Source organism: Phyllobates terribilis, unplaced genomic scaffold, assembly GCF_046119375.1.
Source record: "Phyllobates terribilis strain yellow unplaced genomic scaffold, ASM4611937v1 Scaffold_4__5_contigs__length_816908805, whole genome shotgun sequence".
Classification (NCBI taxonomy): domain Eukaryota; kingdom Metazoa; phylum Chordata; class Amphibia; order Anura; family Dendrobatidae; genus Phyllobates; species Phyllobates terribilis.
The window spans coordinates 404,598,586-404,619,342 of NW_027362764.1; the positions used below are offsets into that span (position 1 = coordinate 404,598,586).

Below are 20,757 nucleotides of genomic sequence, written 5' to 3' on the forward strand. Positions count from 1 at the left end.
TTCATTTTTTTTCTTGCCACTTTGCTTAGTTCATGTGAAGCACATGAAGGGTTAATAAAGCTTCTAAATACTATTTTAAATACTATATGGGTATGTGCACATGACATTTTATAGACGACAGCATACCTGCCTTGCGGAAGCCACCCTATGATCAGGCCACTTCTTTTAGATGCTTCATGGATTTAAAGAAGTTAAACATACGCACAGCAAAACATTTTGACAATCCTGTGCATGTTATTTTTTTTTTTAATGTCTATTGAGCGCTTTTTCAGGCTAGTTCCAGGCGGAATTCACTTGGAGAAATAAAAATGCCATATGCACATATCTTAAAGGGAACCTGTCAGGTCCTCTGTGCTATGTAAACTGCCCCCATTGCGTGGCTAGTGATGCAATGTACATCATTAACACTCTTTTTTTCATTAAAATCGGAGCATATTTCATGACTGTCACGGTGACTCCCCGGGGCCTACGCACTAGACCACTGCAGGGAAAAATGTGTCCGGGAGCAAAAAAAAAGTGCACCTCACATTATAGGCGCTTTGCACATGTGCGGGATGTGAACGAGAAGAGTGCACGTCACAGGGCCCTGTGACATGCAGGGGAGGAGAGGAATATGGAAATTAAGTAGGTAGGCGAGGATTTCTTGGCATCCCCCGGACGGTAATAGTGTCAAAACTGAATTAATAAAAAACAATTTCAAAGCAAGCAAATCTCTAATATGAGCCATACAGGTAGGTACAGATTCACATTTGTATCACCTGTATGCTCATATTAGAAGTCTGATAGGTCCCAGGGGGTGACAGATTCCCTTTAACTATCTGTTTTAAGGGTAGACGCATTCGAAGTTTGAAAAGTGCAATTTTTTCCAATTGTAAATTTCAATATTTTTTTTTAAAATAATCTTAGAACCACTGGGATATGAAAAGTCAGGTAAAATTAATTGCTACGTAAAGTAACACAAGCCAGATTTGAACTTTTCAAGTTCCAATTATTTTATGAAGATATTTAAAATGTAGACATAGGCCTATGTGATACGTATGGACGCTGCACGTGTTAAACTTCTTATTTTGAGAAGGTGTTGTATATTTCATTTTTTGTTCGAGTTTCACTTTTAGCCACTAATATACATTTTTATGTATTTTTTATAAAAAAGCCAAACAATAAAACAGGAGACATTCTTACTAGAAGGGGCCCAGGATGGTGGAACATTACTAGAAGGAGCCAAGAATGAGCAACATTATACAAGGAAGAGGGGCCCAGGAGTGGGGATATTATTACTGGAAGGGACTTAGAATGGGGTATATTATAACATGGAGGGTGGGGGGCTGATGAACATGTATGTCTTTATATAATCTAGGACACTACAAGGGCCCATATATCTGTCCCACATGTAGGTGGGTGCTCAGGTCCCAAATTTGCAAAAAAAAATAAGGATGGGAAATATTACACCAGGAAGGGGCCCAGGATGGGGGACATTATTACATGAAGAGTGGGTCAAAACGTATGTATTTATAGGATCTAGAGCACTACAAGGACCCAGATATCTGAGCAACATGCAGATGGGGGCCTAAGTCCAAAATTGGACTTTGGGCTCATCGAACTCTAGTTATACACATGGTGGCAAATATCTTCTTTCAGAAAATTCATAGGTATTTTATGTATACACATTAAAAGATTGAAATTGTTCTGGCTATCCAAGGTGCAAAATGTGGGGGGAAAAAAACCCTGGCAGATAATGGAAAAGATAGGATTTCCAATGTGATTTTTTTTAAATGATAAATCGCCAATTTAATTTCACAAGTAACAAAAACATTCAAAGCTATTTTTTCCACTTTACAAATCGCATACATATTCCCCCTTGACAATAGAATTGAACATTTAATGAAGTGGGTGATAACCTATTACACACTTGTTTGCAAATCGAATGCTTGTAGTCACGTGATTGTTTGAATTGTCTAGCAGAGACAAAAGCTAACCGTGTGTATATTATAGACTATTCAGCATCATTCAGACATGCGTGTTTGTTCAGGTATGCAAAAAATATGATTGTCATCAGTGTTTTGGATCAGGGTTTCGTCAGTGTTTGTTCCGTGTGTCTGTTTTTACCATTATTGTTTTTCACGTATGGATAAATAAATGACAGCGCTTCTATCTTTTGCAATGTTAATCACAGACTTCACATTGATGCCCGTATACTTGTATTGGTACTTTTAATACGTGAATACACAGTCTGCAAAAGACAGACATTTTAACAGCTTCATAGGCTATAATGGGATCTTCATGGATAGAACAAGTGCGTGAAAAATGGACGCCTGTTATTTGGGACACACTCTAGGGGTGTGCAATCATCTTAACTGTCTGCTGCCAAATCTGATATGGAGGAAATGACACTCGACTGCCATCTGGAGTCAAAGCATAAATTCTGTTTATTTAGCAGGTTACACAGATTTATATAGACTATGGCTTATCAAGATTATTTCTGAGAGCTACAACTATTACGTTTCTAGTTCAAGGTTCAATCAATGTGGTGAGTGTCTTTCATCTTTCTGTTCTTGGTAGCTACGCAATAAATCTCCATTAGCGAAGTCAGAGCAAGTTAATTTCCATGTAAGCACAAAGTAGATCAATATCCATCTAAGCACGACATGTCTTGTGTGGACTCAGATCCTAAAACAGGTGTGGTACAGAGTGTCAGCATTTGAATGAGGTCTATTTATTCAGCATGCTGCACTACTTGCTGAAAGTTTATCTTGGGTTGGAAAACTCCTTTTAAGCTTTTGAACGTACACTTCTTTTGTGTTCTTAATCTCAAATGTTTAGTGTCTTTGTTCTTTATACATAATTCTGTTGTAAAAATTCTGTTACCAATAGATTTTCCTTTATGAAATACAACCTTGGGTGGTTTCTTGAACAATGAAGCATATTTTGGAACCTGCACAAGAATACCCCCACACTTCTGTATTGTACATTTAATCAAATTTGGGATCCTTTTTGTGTCATCCCCCCCCTCCCTCCAAATGAGGGTGAGGTGCCAGTAGTGCCACAAAAATGTGGGACATGCCTTACTACAGCATTACACACCACAATCCATGCTGACTGTGTCCAAAATGCCCCATCCCCTTAATTTTACGAGTGAGGGTGTTAAGGGTATTTTTTACCCCTTAGGGGTATTTGACAGGTAATCTCATGATGCAAATTGGTTAGAATGATTGGAAGATGTGAGAAGATGAACATATTGTTTGCCTCTTTGCATAGCATGACATTTTAGGGGATAAATTCTAAGGGGTACACATGTAAACCCCCTGAAAATGGGGATAAACATTCTGATTTCTTGACAAGCTTTCAGACGTTTTTGGGTGCCTTTGAAAGCATACAATTCGACTAAGGTTATCATTATCGCCCCATTTTCAACCCTTTGGGAAGGGATTGAGTTTAGGGGTGCACGGAGGGGTGGTTTTATCGTAGGCGGTTGCATTTGACAGGATCAAAAATGATGGGCAATCAGCCATCACTGCCGAGATTTTCAAACCAATCCGTTTGACAGTTTCAGAGAAAAGTCGACTTCTTTGGAATTGTTCTAGCCACTTTCCAATTTGGAGTGTTTAGAGGGTTGCAGCCCTTAGAATTGATTTGAAAACAGCAAAAAAAAATTCTGTATCATTTAATTCAGGGTCTGGCCTACAGCCATGCAAAATTTTGTTTCAATCCGATCCATTTCAAAATGAATTTGGAATATTGTTACTTTAATTTTTCACACTAGTGTATATTATATTTTCACTTCATTAGCTCCAACAACTACCTTTTATGTGCCTCGGTGTTCTTGTGATGAGTCCGCTTACCACCCAATTGAGTGCTGAGTATAGGAAATCAGAGGAGACAAAAGCAGCAAAACCCACTTCTGTTTTTTTCTTGTGAGTGCTCAGCAAGTTCTGACAGGCAGGGTCTTAACATAAATCTTCCAAATATTTTATACATATCTTCTGAATAATGCTAATTTGATTTTTATAAATCTTCTTTATTCGTGTTATTTACAGGCTGTACAGAAGACTGCAAACAAATATAAAATAGGAATGAAGCCTAAATTCCATTGTGATGTGAGTATTTAGTGCTTTTATTCAGGACTAGTGATGAGCGAGCATGTTCTGTTAACCTTTTCAGCGAGCACGCTCGGGTGCTCACAGAGTATTTGCGGCTTGCTTGTCATCTATATTAGTGTCGCCGCGGCTGCATGTGTCACGGCTGTTAGTTTCCTGTGACACATGTAACATAGATGAGGAGCACGCCGCAATCACTATAAACCAAATACCCCGTTTGGACATGTTGAAGCACCAGCTTGGTGCGAAACGGCAGTAGTCCTGAATGACCCACGCTTCCCCGGCTCCATGTTTTAAAATTGTGAGTAAAGAATAAAGGATCTTCCTATTTAATCTCTTGCTGGAGTGCCGCCTTCTATCTACTAACAGGATAGCAAAAGAAAAATAAAGAAGTCATGGGTCTTGGAAGAAGGGGAGCAGAAAACCAAAAAATCGAAATTGACAGTGGCAGGAAGGAGTTAAAGATCCATATGCCGACCCCTCTGGTATGGTATTGTCTGAAGCATTAGCTAAGTAATAGTTGGGGTTCCTGTTGTGGAAATATCTCCTGTAAAACCAAAATGTTAAAGGGAATCTGTCAAATGAATCACTCCTCCCAAGCCGTCTATATACCTTATTTTTTGCACCATAAGACGCACTTTTTTCCCCCAAATTTGGGAGGAAAATGGGGGGTGCGTCTTATGGTCTGAACGCAACTTACCGGTGGTGGAGCGGGATCACAGGGCGTCGGCGGAAGAAGAGGTGAGGCGGGCCGGTATCTGGCTGGGAGCCGGGCCTGGCCGGGTATTGGGGCCGGTGTATTGCGGTGAACGGAGTGAGAGAGCGGCTTCCGGTGGCCGCGGCCATGTTCCTGAAGCTGTGCTCTACAGGAAAATGGCCGCCGGAGCATGCCCTCTGCCGAGCCGGCGACCATTTTCCTGTAGATCTGCTTCAGAAAGATGGCCGCGGCCACCGGAAGCCGCTCACTCCGCTCTGTCACTCCGCTCACCGCAATACACCGGCACCCCAGGTACGAGGGGTCCAGGGCACCAGAACACCAGGTATCAGGCCTCAGCACCCCGGCCCCCAGGTACCAGGCCCCCAGGTACCAGGCCACCGGCCCCCCAGCACCCCGGGTACCAGGCCCCCAGCACCTCGGGTACCAGGCCCCCAGCACCCCGGCCCCCAGCACCCCAGGTTCCAGCACCCCGGGTACCAGGCCCCCAGCACCCCAGGTACCAGGCCCCCAGCACCCCGGCCCCCAGCACCCCAGGTACCAGGCCCCCATCACCCCAGGTTCCAGGCCACCAGAACCAGGGCACCAGACCACCAGCTCCCCAGGTACCAGCACCCCAGGTACCAGGCCACCGTCCCCCAGGTACCAGGCCACCAGCACCCGGCCCCCAGCTCCCCAGGTACCGGGGCACCAGGCCACCAGGTACCACCATGACTCCACTTCCGGCTTCCTGAAGGACCCTGCTTCCTGTGACCCCAGCTCCACCGCCCCACCAGGTAAGATGCCTATTCAGACTATAAGACGGACCCCCATCTTATAAAAAATAATTGTTTTCCTATTTTCCACCCTAAAATTTGGGGTGCGTCTTATAGTCCAAAAAATACGGTACGTCAGCAGGTCATAAAAAGTTGAATAAAATGATGACTTGATATTTGCAATTCAATATCTTACTCCAGAGAAATCCACGTACTTCTTATATGTAATTGAGCTGTCAAGATCTATTGGCTGGACATAGATCTTCCCGAGAATCTGCCTCCAGAGCTGCTTATTTCAAATAATGGGGGAGATAACAGTGTGAACCAAGTTAATAACTGATGCTTTGCTCTCATAATCACACACAGCTGGGGGAGTTTTTAAAGGTGTTGATCACTTATAAAATGATTGTTCAGAACCTGTCAGTAAGATAAATGAGTACCCATATGTAAACAGAATTGTTCTTGCAGCACAGTTATACCAAAACTCAATTATAGATATATATCTACAGTACAGACCAAAAGTTTGGACACCTTCTCATTTAAAGATTTTACTGTATTCATGACTATGAAAATTGTACATTCACACTGAAGGCATCAAAACTATGAATGAACACATGTGGAATTATATACTTAACAAAAAAGTGTGAAACAACTGAAAATATGTCTTATATTCGAGGTTCTTCAAAGTAGCCACCTTTTGCTTTGACTACTGCTTTGCCATAATACAAATTCTAAGTAAAGAATAACGAGTGGCCATCATTACTTTAAGAAATGAAGGTCAGTCAGTTTGAAAAATTGGGAAAACTTTAAAAGTCTCCCCAAGTGCAGTTGCAAAAACCATCAAGCGCTACAAAGAAACTGGCTCACATGAGGACCGCCCCAGGAAAGGAAGACCAAGAGTCAACTCTGCTTCTGAGGATAAGTTTATCCGAGTCACCAGCCTCAGAAATCGCAGGTTAACAGCAGCTCAGATTAGAGACTAGGTCTATGCCACACAGAGTTCTAGCAGCAGACACATCGCTTCAACAACTGTTAAGAGGAGACTTTGTGCAGCAGGCCTTTATGGTAAAATAGCTGCTAGGAAACCACTGCTAAGGACAGGCAACAAGCAGAAGAGACTTGTTTGGGCTAAAGAACACAAGGAATGGACATTAGACCAGTGGAAATCTGTGCTTTGGTCTGATGAGTCCAAATTTGAGATCTTTGGTTCCAACCACCGTGTCTTTGTGCAATGCAGAAAAGGTGAACGAATGGACTTTACATGCCTGGTTCCCACCGTGAAGCATGGAGGAGGAGGTGTGATGGTGTGGGGGTGCTTTGCTGGTGACACTGTTGGGGATTTATTCAAAATTGAAGGCATACTGAACCAGCATGGCTACCACAGCATCTTGCAGCGGCATGCTATTCCATCCGGTTTGTGTTTAGTTGTACCATCATTTATTTTTCAACTGGACTATGACCCCAAACACGCCTCCAGGCTGTGTAAGGGCTATTTGACCAAGAAGGCGAGTGATGGGGTGCTACGCCAGATGACCTGGCCTCCACAGTCACCAGACCTGAACCCAATCGAGATGGTTTGGGGTGAGCTGGACCGCAGAGTGAAGGCAAAAGGGCCAACAAGTGCTAAGCATCTCTGGGAACTCCTTCAAGATTGTTGGAAGACCATTTCCGGTGACTACCTCTTAAAGCTCATCAAGAGAATGCCAAGAGTGTGCAAAGCAGTAGTCAAAGCAAAAAGGTGGCTACTTTGAAGAACCTAGAATATAAGACATATTTTCAGTTGTTTCACACTTTTTTGTAAAGTATATAATTTCACATGTGTTAATTCATAGTTTTGATGCCTTCAGTGTGAATGTACAATTTTCATAGTCATGAAAATACAGTAAAATCTTTAAATGAGAAGGTGTGTCCAAACTTTTGGTCTGTAATGTATATATAGATATATATAATATACACTGCTCAAAAAAATAAAGGGAACACTTAACAGAATATAACTCCCAAGTAAATCAAACTTCTGTGAAATCAAACTGTCCTCTTAGGAAGCAACACTGATTGACAATCAATTTCACATTCTGTTGTGCAAATGGAATAGACAATAGATGGAAATTATTGGCAATTATCAAGACACACTAAATAAAGGAGTGTTTCTGCAGGTGGGGACCACAGACCACATCTCAGTACCAATGCTTTCTGGCTGATGTTTTGGTTACTTTTGAATGTTGGTTGTTCTTTCACACTCGTGGTAGCATGAGACGGACTCTACAACCCACAGAAGTTGCTCAGGTAATGCAGCTCATCTAGGATGGCACATCAATGCGAGCTGTGTTAAGAATGTTTGCTGTGTCTGTCAGCGTAGTGTCCTGAGGCTGGAGGCGCTACCAGGAGACAGGCCAGTACACCAGGAGACGTGGAGGGGGCCATAGGAGGGCAACAACCCAGCAGCAGGACTGCTACCTCCGCCTTTGTGCAAGGAGGAACAGGAGGAGCACTGCAAAATGACCTCCGGCAGGCCACAAATGTGCATGTGTCTGCACAAACTGTTAGAAACCGACTCCATGAGGGTGGTATGAGGGCCCGACATCCACAGATGGGGGTTGTGCTCACAGCCCAACACCTTGCAGGACGCTTGGCACTTGCCACGGAACACCAGGATTGGCAAAGTTGCCACTGGCGCCCTGTGCTCTTCACAGATGAAAGCAGGTTCACGCTGAGCACATGTGACAGAGTCTGGAGACACCGTGGAGAGCGATCTGCTGCCTGCAACATCCTTCAGCACGACCGGTTTGGCAGTGGGTCAGTAATGGTGTGGGGTGGCATTTCTTTGGAGGTCCGCACAGCCCTCCATGTGCTCGCCAGAGGTAGCCTGACTGTCATTAGGTACCGAGGTGAGATCCCCAGACCCCTTGTGAGACCATATGCTGGTGCGGTTGGCCCTGGGTTCCTCCTAATGCAGGACAATGCCAGACCAAATGTGGCTGGAGTGTGTCAGCAGTTCCTGCAAGATGAAAGAATTGAAGCTATGGCCTGGCCCGCCTATTCCCCAGACCTGAATCCGATTTGAGCACATCTGGGACATCATGTCTCGCTCCATCCACCAACTTCACGTTGCACCACAGACTGTCCTGGAGTTGGCAGATGCTTTAGTCCAGGTCTGGGAGGAGCTCCCACAGGAGACCATCCGCAATCTCATCAGGAGCATGCCCAGGCATTGTAGGGAGGTCATACAGGCACGTGGAGGCCAAACACAATACTGAGCCTCATTTTGACTTGTTTTAAGGACATTACATCAAAGTTGGATCAGCCTGTAGTGTGTTTTTCCACTTTAATTTTGGGCGCGACTCCAAATCCAGGCCTCCATTGGTTAATAAATTTGATTTCCATTGATGATTTTTGTGTGATTTTGTTGTCAGCACATTCAACTTTGTACAGAACAAAGTATTCAATGAGAATATGTAATTCATTCAGATCTAGGATGTGTTATTTGAGTGTTCGCTTTATTTTTTTGAGCAGTGTGTGTATGTATATATGTGTGTATGTACAGTACAGACCAAAAGTTTGGACACACCTTCTCATTTAAAGATTTTTCTGTATTTTCATGACTATAAAAATTGTACATTCACACTGAAGGCATCAAAACTATGAATTAACACATGTGGAATTATATACTTAACAAAAAAGTGTGAAAAAAATGAAAATATGTCTTATATTCTAGGTTCTTCAAAGTCGCCACCTTTTGCTTTGATGACTGCTTTGCACACTCTAGGCATTCTCTTGATGAGCTTCAAGAGGTAGTCACCGGAAATGGTCTTCCAACAATCTTGAAGGAGTTCCCAGAGTTGCTTAGCACTTGTTGGCCCTTTTGCCTTCACTTTGCGGTCCAGCTCACCCCAAACCATCTCGATTGGGTTCAGGTCTAGTGACTGTGGAGGCCAGGTCATCTGGCGTAGCACCCCATCACTCTCCTTCTTGGTCATATAGCCTTTACACTGCCTGGAGGTGTGTTTAGGGTCATTGTCCTGTTGAAAAATAAATGATGGTCCAACTAAACGCAAACCGGATGAAATAGCATGCCGCTGCAAGATGCTGTGGTAGCCATGCTGGTTCAGTATGCCTTCAATTTTGAATAAATCCCCAACAGTGTCACCAGCAAAACACCCCCACACCATCACACCTCCTCCTCCATGCTTCACGGTGGGAACCAGTCATGTAGAGTCCATCCTTTCACCTTTTCTGCGTCGCACAAAGACACGGTGGTTGGAACCAAAGATCTCAAATTTGGACTCATCAGACCAAAGCACAGATTTCCACTGATCTAATGTCCATTCCTTGTGTTCTTTAGCCCAAACAAGTCTCTTCTGCTTGTTGCCTGTCCTTAGCAGTGGTTTCCTAGCAGCTATTTTACCATAAAGGCCTGCTGCACAAAGTCTCCTCTTAACAGTTGTTGAAGAGATGTGTCTGCTGCGAGAACTCTGTGTGGCATTGACCTGGTCTCTAATCTGAGCTGCTGTTAACCTGCGATTTATGAGGCTGGTGACTCAGATAAACTTATCCTCAGAAGCAGAGGTGACTCTTGGTCTTCCTTTCCTTTGGCGGTCCTCATGTGAGCCAGTTTCTTTATAGCGCTTGATGGTTTTTGCAACTGCACTTGGGGACACTTTCAAAGTTTTCCCAATTTTTCGCACTGACTGACCTTCATTTCTTAAAGTAATGATGGCCACTCGTTTTTCTTTACTTAGCTGCTTTTTTCTTGCTATAATACAAATTCTAACAGTCTATTCAGTAGGACTATCAGCTGTGTATCCACCAGACTTCTGCACAACACAACTGATGGTCCCAACCCCATTTATAAGGCAAGAAATCCCACTTATTAAACCTGACAGGGCACAGCTGTGAAGTGAAAGCCATTTCCAGTGACTACCTCTTGAAGCTCATCAAGAAAATGCCAAGAGTGTGCAAAGCAGTCATCAAAGCAAAAGGTGGCTACTTTGAAGAACCTAGAATATAAGACAAATTTTCAGTTGTTTCACACTTTTTTGTTACGTATATAATTCCACATGTGTTAATTCATAGTCTTGATGCCTTCAGTGTGAATGTACAATTTTCATAGTCATGAAAATACAGAAAAATCTTTAAATGAGGTGTGTCCAAACTTTTGGTCTGTACTGTATGTATGTATGTATGTATGTATATGTGTGTGTGTGTGTGTATATATATATATATGTGTGTATATATATATATATATATATATATATATATATATATATATATAATATACATATATACACACTACCGTTCAAAAGTTTGGGGTCATTTAGAAATTTCATTATTTTTGAAAGAAAAGCACTTTTTTTTCAATGAAGCTAACATTAAATGAATCAGAAATACACTCTATACATTGTTAATGTGGTAAATGACTATTCTAGTTGCAAACATCTTGTTTTTATTGCAATATCTACATAGGTGTATAGAGGCCCATTTCCAACAACCACCACTCCAGTGTTTTAATAGTACATTGTGTTTGCTAACTGTAAGAAGGCTAATGGATGTTTAGAAAACCCTTGCACAAGTATGTTAGCCCAGCTGAAAACAGTTTGGCTGATTTTAGAAGCTATAAAATTGACCTTCCTTTGAGCTAGTTAAGAATCCGGAGCATTACATTTGTTTGTTCTATGAAACTCTCAAAATGGCCAGAAAAAGAGAACATTCATGTGAAACTCGACAGTCTGTTCTTGTTCTTAGAAATGAAGGCTATTCCATGCGAGAAATTGCCAAGAAACTGAAGATTTCCTACAACGATGTGTACTACTCTGTTCGGAGGAGAGCACAAACAGGCTCTAACCAAAGTAGAAAGAGAAGTGGGAGGCCCCACTGCACAACTGAGCAACTAAACAAGTGCATTAAAGTTTCTAGTTTGAGAAATCGACGCCTCACAGCTCCTCAACTGGCAGCTTCATTAAATAGTACACGCAAAACGCCAGTGTCAACGTCTGCAGTGAAGAGGCAACTCCGGAATGCTGGCCTTCAGGGCAAAGTGGCAAAGAAAAAGCCGTATCTGAGACTGGCTAATAAAAGGAAAAGATTAATATGGGCAAAAGAACAGACATTGGACAGAGGAAGATTGGAAAAAAGTTTTATGGACCGACAAATCAAAGTTTGAGATGTTTGGATCACACAGAAGAACATTTGTGAGACGCAGAACAACTGAAAAGATGCTGGAAGAGTGCCTGACGCCATCTGTCAAGCAAGGTGGAGGTAATGTGATAGTCTGGGGTTACTTTGGTGCTGGTAAAGTGGGAGATTTGTACAAGGTAAATGGGATTTTGAATAAGGAAGGCTATCACTCCATTTTGCAACGCTATGCCATACCCTGTGGACAGCGCTTGATTGGAGCCAATTTCATCCTACAGCAGGACAGTGACCCAAAGCATGCCTCCAAATTATGTATGAACTATTTAGGGAAGAAGCAGGCAGCTGGTATTCTATCTGTAATGGAGTGGCCAGCGCAGTCACCAGATCTCAACCCCATTGAGCTGTTGTGGGAGCAGCCTGACCTTATGGTACGCAAAAAGTGCCCATCAAGCCAATCCAATTTGTGGGAGATGCTTCAGGAAGCATGGGGTGAAATTTCTCAAGATTACCTCCGCAAATTAACAGCTAGAAGCCAAAGGTCTGCAATGCTGGAATTGCTGCAAAGGGAGCATTCTGTGACGAAAGCAAAGTTTGAAAGAGAAAATTATTCTTTCAAATAAAAATCATTATTTCTAACCTTGTCAATGTCTGGACTATATTTTCTGTTCATTTTGCAACTCATTTGATAAATAAAAGTATGAGTTTTCATGGAAAACACAAAATTGTCTGAGTGACCCCAAACTTTTGAACCGTAGTGTGTGTGTGTGTGTGTGTGTGTGTATATCTGTATGTGTGTATATATATATATATATATATATATAGATAGATAGATAGATATAGATTTTATATAATATATATATATATACACACTTGCCAGCCGCTGTCATGAAGCAAAAGAAATTCGAATCCCCAGAATTCTCATTTTTAGTTGCTGCAGCTCCACAAAAATACAATTAAAAGCAAAACAAAAAAAATTGACAAAATTTGAAAAATATTACCTTTTGCAATGCAATGATGAAGAAATGAGGAAAAAAAATATAACACCCCTAAAGCTCTAAACTAGGCTTTGTGTTTTGCATTTAAAATGTTATATTTACATAATATAACAGCATGATGAAACTTTGTGCATGTTAAGGGGAAGCGGTCAACAGGTTTTTCCCATATAAAGTACTGTACACACGCCACCATTAGGGAGTTTTTTTTACAGCATAATGGAATGACATAAAAAATGTGTTTAGTGCCTCCTCTCTTGTCCCAATCATCATCCACCTTTCGACAGGGCAGAGAGAAGTGCGCCTGCACAGGAGCAATATGGGAAACACTGTGTGGATGACGTAGGACGCCTCATCCACATAAAGTAGGTAAGGAGGATAGCGATCGCAAGAAGAAAGGAGACTCCAATCGGACCAGACCCCAACATCAGTGAGAATACTAAAAGGTCTTTTTTAAGATCTGCAGACTGGATTGGGGACTTTCTTTTTTTTTTTTTTTACAACACTCCAGAACGCTATAACAAAGGCAGTAATGTTGGTGGCCGTACTTTATATGGGATAATCCTGGTGGCCGCTTCCTTTTTAAAGATTTCCTGCAAGACTAACTAAACTAACCTATTCTTGTGTTCTTTCTACTTAGATTTGTAGGGTTGCCGTTTATGATGTTGAAACATTTAAAATTCATTTAAATGGAAAGAAACATATGGTGAGCATTCGACCGAATACTATGCTATGATCTTCCCCATACACAGCATAACATACTGGGGTGGATTTCTGCACTTCATTCCTTAGTTAGTAAACAAACAGGAGAAACGGTAGAGGAAAGGAAATTATACAGCAGCAGTGATCAGTGTGGATGTGAATCCAACTACGGGGTGAGGTAAAGACTTGTTAGAAAGCTCATATTTCTGTGTTTTTCTTCTTTTTTCACTCTGCTGCTTACTCGTGCTTTCCCTCCCTCTCCATGAAGTATAATGAGCTGTGTAAACTGATAACACTGTGAGCTGGCAGTCTGTCTTGTCCTTGGCAAGACAGAGTTGAGCTGTATATTTCAGGAGTGTATAACAAGTTTAGGGGGGGGGGATGTCTTATAAGTGGAGAAAGAAGCAAAATTCTCTGATAAGATTATTTCACTCAACACTTGCAGCAGTTCAGTCACATTTTTATTCGTTGGTTAAGATGTGTGATTTTAATAACTTTTTACACGTGGTCAAAATTGTTGGTACCCCTCGTTTAATGAAAGAAAAACCCACAATCGTCCCAGAAATAACTTTAATCTGACAAAAGTAATAATAAATTAAAAATCTATGAAACTGAACAAATGAAAGTCAGTCATTGCTTTTCAACCCTGCTTCCACAGAATTTAAAAAAAACAATAAACTCATGTAATAGGCCTGGACAGAAATGATGGTACTCTTAACTTAATATTTTGTTGAACAACCTTTTGAGGCAATCACTGCAATCAAACGATTCCTGTAACTGTCAATGAGACTTCTGCACCTCTCGACAGGTATTTTGGCCCACTCCTCATGAGCAAACTGCTCCAGTTGTCTCGTGTTTGAAGGTTGCCTTTTCCAGATGGCATGTTTCAGCTCTTTCTAAAGATGCTCAATAGGATTTAGGACAGGGCTCATAGAAGGCCACTTCAGAATAGTCCAATGTTTTCCTCTTAGCCATTCTTTGGTGTTTTTAGCTGTGTGTTTTGGGTCATTATTCTGTTGCAAGACCCATGACCTGAGACTGAGACCAAGCTTTCGGACACTGGGCAGCACATTTCTCTCTAGAATCCCTTGATAGTCTTGAGGTTTCATTGTACCCTGCACAGATTCAAGACACCCTGTGCCAGATGCAGCAAAGCTGCCCCAGAACATAACAGAGCCTCCTCCATGTTTCACAGTAGGGACAGTGTTCTTTTCTTGATATGCTTCATTTTTCCATCTGTGAACAAAGAGCTGATGTGGCTTGCCAAAAACTTCCATTTTTGTCTCATCTGTCCATAGAACATTCTCCTAGAAGCTTTGTGGCTTGTCAACATGTAGTTTGGCAAATTCCAGTCTGGCTTTATGATTTTTTTCAACAATGGTGTTGTCCTTGGTCGTCTCCCATGAAGTCCACTTTGGATCTAACGACGACGGATGGTGGGATCTGACACTGATGTTCCTTGAGCTTGAAGTTCACCTTTAATCTCTTTAGAAGTTATCCTGGGCTCTTTTGTTACCGTTCGTATTATCCGTCTCTTTGAGTTGTCATCAATTTTCCTCCTTCGGCTACTTCCAGGGAGGTTGGCTACAGTCCCATGGATCTTAAATTTCTGAATAATATGTGCAAATGTAGTCACAGGGGCATCAAGCTGCTTGGAGATGGTCTTATAACCTTTACCTTTTAACATGCTTGTCTATAATTTTCTTTCTAATCTCCTGAGACAACTTTCTTTTGCTTCCTGTGGTCCATGTTGAGTGTGGTACACACCATGTCACCAAACAGCACAGTATGTATCTGTAGCCTTATATACAGGCCCACTGACTGATTACAAGATATTAGACACCTGTGATGCTAATTAGTGGACACAACTTGATTTAACATGTCCCTTTTGTCACATTATTTTCAGGGGTACCATCATTTCTGTCCAGGCCTATTTCATGAGTTTAATTTTTTTTTAAATTCTGTGGAAGTAGGGTTGAAAAGCAATGTCTGACTTTCATTTGTTCATTTTCATAGATTTTTAATTTATTACTCTTGTCAGATTTAAGTTATTTCTCTGACCATTGTGGGTTTTTCTTTCATTTAAACGAGGGGTACCAACAATTTTGACCACGTGTGTTTGTCTGTAAATCGCTGTGGAATTAATGGCACTATATAGGCAAGCACAATATGTGATTTATCGCCATTGATGGCAAAATACAAGCAAGGGAAATGTGACCATTGCAGTTTGTGGTAGCATAACTACAAATTACAACAAAATTTTATATAAACCACTGTGCTAAAAAGACCAAATAAAATGGAAACTACTCAAGGTCAAACATAAAAGTGTGGGCAACTATATATTATAACAGGGCTTGGAGTCGGTAAGCCAAACCTCCGACTCCTCAATTTCCTTGACTCAGACTCCTTCATGCATGGCTCATGTTTAAGTGATAAATTTACTGTAGCACAGATTCATCTCAGCAAAAAGTCTAGACCCTGTGAGGCAGTGACTGGGACGTATGCGAAGGGATGTTATATATCCCCCAGAATGTGTACAGAGACCTATTAAAACCATTGGCGTGCATTGCAGTCACAGACTCACCTGCGGCTGCAGTGCTGGAATGAAGGTGAGGATTGACCTGGTCAGGCTATCTGGCTAAGGCCGATTAAGTAAAACCTGGCAGAGCCTTCATTTCTTGGAGGAGGCTACAGGAAGGCAGTGGGACGGTCTCCTCCCTCCAGCCCTGGTTTTCCAGTGGCTCTTGCCACAGGTCCTTTAAAAACCCTGCATTAAGGATGAGTGTTGTTCAGTGTTGGGACCTGCTAGGAGCATAGTAGGAAAGCTCGGTGGATCTGTGAGTAGCTGAACCCACGCCTGGGAAAGCTCTGCACCTGTCGGGCTCTGAGCGGCCCGGCATGGCCGTTGCCCAAGGCAACCGTTGTTTATGGGCTTATGTTAACCCGGCTGCGAAGCGGAGGACTTTGTTTACCCGTGAGTTGCTGAATTAAAGCTGCTTATGCTGGGTCACTGCCTCAGTTACTGAGGTGACACTGCCGTCTTACAACCCTTAGATCAGGAATAGGATAGACCTTTATAGGATATTTCATAACTTTCCCAAATGCTTATGTAAAAATATTCCACAGAAACTGCATTGAACTACTGTACCCAATTTATTATATATTTTAGGAGTCTGAGTTGGTCCATTTTATACCGACTCCACCAAAATGGGCTCTGACTCCACTTCTCCGACTCCACAGCCCTGCATTATAATATACAGAAAAGTGAAAAAGGTTTCACAAAATAGTTGTGGACCGCATCTTGTTGTTGCTACCTGGTATCAGCAGTGATGAGTGCGCTGTTATTGATGTACTTTTTACCCTGATTGCTTATTTGTATTTCAGCTACCACTCTCCACCTGATAGTTACTTGTTGTCTTTTTACCTGATCATATAAAGTACATATATTGTATTTAGTCCACTCTTTTCTAAATGATTTTCTTTTTCACTCACCAGCCTGTTGGATTTGTGCCCAAGGTATCTCTATAGTCATTCAACCTTGAATCTGTTACAATTAGTCATGACTGAAAGTGTTGGCACCCTTGAAATTATTCCAGAAAATTAAGTATTTCTCCCAGAAAATTATTGCAATTACACATGTTTTTGTTATACATTTTTATTTCCATTATGTGTATTGAAACAACACAAAACAAAGAAAAAAGGCAAATTTGACATAATTTCACACAAAAAAAACAAATCGGACAAAGTTGTAAGCACACTCAACTTAATATTTGGCTTCCATGCTGTGGAATAAATACCGTATTTTTCGGACTATAAGACGTACCGGACCATAAGACGCACCTAGGTTTTAAAGGAGGAAAATAGGAAAAAAAATGTAAGCAAAAGATGTGGTCATGATGCCCTGTTATGGGGAAGGGGGTGTGCTGCTGACACTAGTATTGGGGTAATGTCCCCTAATTCTGTTAATATCCTCCATCCTGGTATGTATGGCCCCTCCTTCCTGGTATAAGTGGCCTCCATCCCATCCTGGTATGCATGGCACCCTCTGAGCCCCCATCCTGGTGTGCATGGCACCCTCTGAGCCCCCATCCTGGTATGCGTGGCGCCGTCTGAGCCCCCATCCTGGTATGCGTGGCGCCCTCTGAGCCCCCATCCTGGTATGCGTCGCACCCTCTGAGCCCCCATCCTGGTATGCGTCGCGCCCTCTGAGCCCCCATCCTGGTATGCGTCGCGCCCTCTGAGCCCCCATCCTGGTATGCGTCGCACCCTCTGAGCCCCCATCCTGGTATGCGTCGCACCCTCTGAGCCCCCATCCTGGTATGCGTCGCACCCTCTGAGCCCCCATCCTGGTATGCGTCGCACCCTCTGAGCCCCCATCCTGGTATGCGTCGCACCCTCTGAGCCCCCATCCTGGTTTGCGTCGCACCCTCTGAGCCCCCAACACGCTGCCTACAAAAAAAAAAGAGCAATCATACTCATCTCCTCTCTCATCCAGCGCTGTCCCACTCTGCTGCCGACACTCACTGTGTGAGCGGCGATGTAGTGGGTGGGTTGTAGCGAATATTTATGAGCTTTAATAGTGGGCACACTGACCGCAGAGCGGCAGCAGGAGCCGCGCTGCGGCTCCAGTGTGTGCCGACTATTAAGAGAAATGAATATTCATTGCTCTCCACACCCATGGGCTTGGGGAGCAGGGAATATTCATTTTCTTTAGTAGCTGGCACAGCCAGGCTGCTGCCTCTTGTACCAGCTGATCCCCCGCTGCCGCTCCACCACACCAACCACCAAGCTGCCATACAATAATATAGTATTTGGACTATAAGATGCTCCCCCCACTTTCCTCCAAAATTTTGGAGGAAAAAAGTTTGTCTTATAGTCCGAAAAATACAGCAACTGCAATCAATTGCTTCCTATAACCACCAACAAGCTTCTCAAACCTCTCAACTGGAATTTTGGATCACTCTTCTTTTGCAAACTGTTCCAGGTCTCCCATATTTGAAGGGTGCCTTCTCCCAACAGCAATTTTAAGATCTTTTTGGGTGCTTCTTGAAGTATGTTTGGGGTCATTACCCTGTTGGAAGGCCCATGACCTAGGATGCAATCCCAGCTTTCTGATACTGGGCACTACATTGTGACCCAAAATCCTTTGATAATCTTGAGATTTCATGATGCCTTGGACACAGTCAAGGCACTTTAGTGCCAAAGGCAGCAAAACATCTTTGAATCTCCACCATATTTGACTTATCGGTACTGTGTTTTTTAATTTGTAGGCCTCATTCCGTTTTTGGTAAACAGTAGAATAATGTGCTTTACCAAAAATCTTTATCTTGGTCTTATCTGTTCAGAAGATGCTTTCCCAGAAGAATTTTGGCTTACTCACGTACATTTTGGCAAACTGAAGTCTAGCTTTTTTATGTCTGTGTCAGCAGTGAGGTCCTCCTGGGTTTCCTACCATAGCGTTCCATTTCATTCAAATGTTGACAGATAGTTCGCTCTGACACTAATGCACCCTGAGCCTGCAGGACAGCTTGAATTTCTTTGGACCTTGATTGAAGCTGCTTATCCACCATCCGGACTATCCTGCATTGCAACCTTTTATCAAATTTTTCTCTGCCATCCACGTCTAGAGAGATTAGCTACTGTGCCATAGGTTGTAAATGTTCTGATTATGTTGCTCACAGTGGACAAAGTAACATCAAGATATCTGTAGCTGGACTTGTAACTTTGAGATGATTGATGTTCAACAATTTTGGTTCTCAGGTCCTCAGACAGTGCTCTTCTCCATGCTTAGTGTGCCACACACAATGCAAAGATTGAGTCAATTTCTCCCCTTTTTATCTGGTTTCAGGTGTGATTTACACACCTTTTACTTGCCACAGGTGAGTTTGAACGAGCATCGCATGCTTGAAACAAGGTAGTTTTCCCACAATTTTGTCCTGCCCATTTTTGGGGTTTTATGTGAATTGATGTCCAATTTGCCTTTTTTTCCTCATTTTTTTGTTGTTCCAATACACACAAAGGAAATAAACGTGTATAACAAAACACGTGCAAATGCAATAATTTTCTGGGAGAAGTAATTCATTTTCTGGAACAATTTAAAGGGTGCCAACACTTTCGGCCATGACTGTATTAATAAGTCTACCATAAAAAAATAATTATGTGGTGCATTCTTCTATCATCTGCAGCAACATTGAGGTGAGGTCAACAACTACTGTATGTTGTAGCTCCTTTTTCACTTTAATGTATATTATAATATATAGTACTTATGTTTGCACTTGAGCAACTTCCATTTATATTGTTTTCTTAATGTGATGGTTTATATAAAATTTTGCTTTATGGACTATTTAGTACGCTATTGACAAGGATACTCTTCACCCTCTGCCTGTTACCTTTTTGACCAATTCTTATTTTCAGCTTGTAGGTGTTTATCAATTTTTTTTATAGATCTACAAATTGTATTTTTCTGTATTTGATGCATTGGTATACACAATCTTTCTAATGAAACTAATTTATGAAAATGGGAAAACAAGAAGAGAAAAAGAGGAAGCTCTCCTTGTGCAGGTCAGACAATAAGAAAACAGAGTAGAGCAAGTAATCTCACCTATGAAAGTTGTGCCATGCCAGGCACAACTATGATGATAGCATATCGACACTCCAATGGCTGCTGCTCAACCCTCTGGATCCAGGACTTAAACCCAGAAAATACAATTGAGAACTTGTAAAAAAAAGAGTGTTTTAAAAAGCTCTGCCAATTCTGGACAAAGGGATGGGTACCAAAATATTGAGTATAAAAATTATATTTATTAAAATGCTACGTGTTTCAGAGCTGAACTATCTCCTTCTTCAGATATATACAAATGATTTATACATCATGGTTGTTTTATATCCTCCAAAACAGGTGTCACTAATTCCATTAAGACACAGCTTTTATATAGCAACATTCTATCTTGTATAGACAAATGCATATTAAATATACCATAGAATTCATGTGAAGAAAATTAGAAAAAGGACTAAAATAAATGCCGTATTTTTTCGGACAATTAGAGGAGGAAAATAGAAAAAAATGTAAGCAAAAAATATCGTCATGATGTACTGTTAAGGGGGAGGGGGTCTGCTGCTGACACTGTTATAGGGGTAATGTAACCCAATTCTGTTAATATCCCCCGTCCTGGTATATATGGCCCCCTCTTTCCTATTATACGTGGCCCCTATCCCCATCCTGATACGCATGGCACCCCTGATCCCCATCCTAATATGCATGGCACCCCTGATCTCCATCCTGGAATGCATGGCACCCCTCCATCCCACTATGCATGACACCCCTGAATAATTAACAAAAAACACCTGCAAAGTCTTCCTAAGCATTTAAG

The 20,757-nt window shown here is 42.0% G+C and overlaps 1 protein-coding gene across 9 annotated transcripts in view; it reads left to right on the forward strand.

Annotated features, from left to right (window-relative positions):
• The window catches only part of LOC141265450 (uncharacterized), a 239,138-nt gene that overhangs the window by 39,644 nt on the left and 178,737 nt on the right, over positions 1-20,757 (forward strand). For 4 of the 9 annotated variants that reach the window (XM_073678575.1, XM_073678579.1, XM_073678582.1 and 1 more), the window contains 2 exons: positions 4,035-4,094; positions 13,326-13,391. In XM_073678575.1, coding sequence (XP_073534676.1) covers positions 4,035-4,094; positions 13,326-13,391 — 126 coding nt within the window. Of the gene's footprint in view, positions 1-4,034; positions 4,095-4,463; positions 4,580-13,325; positions 13,392-20,757 lie in introns of all 9 variants that reach the window. The other 5 variants (XM_073678576.1, XM_073678583.1, XM_073678581.1 and 2 more) reach the window with 2 other exon arrangements.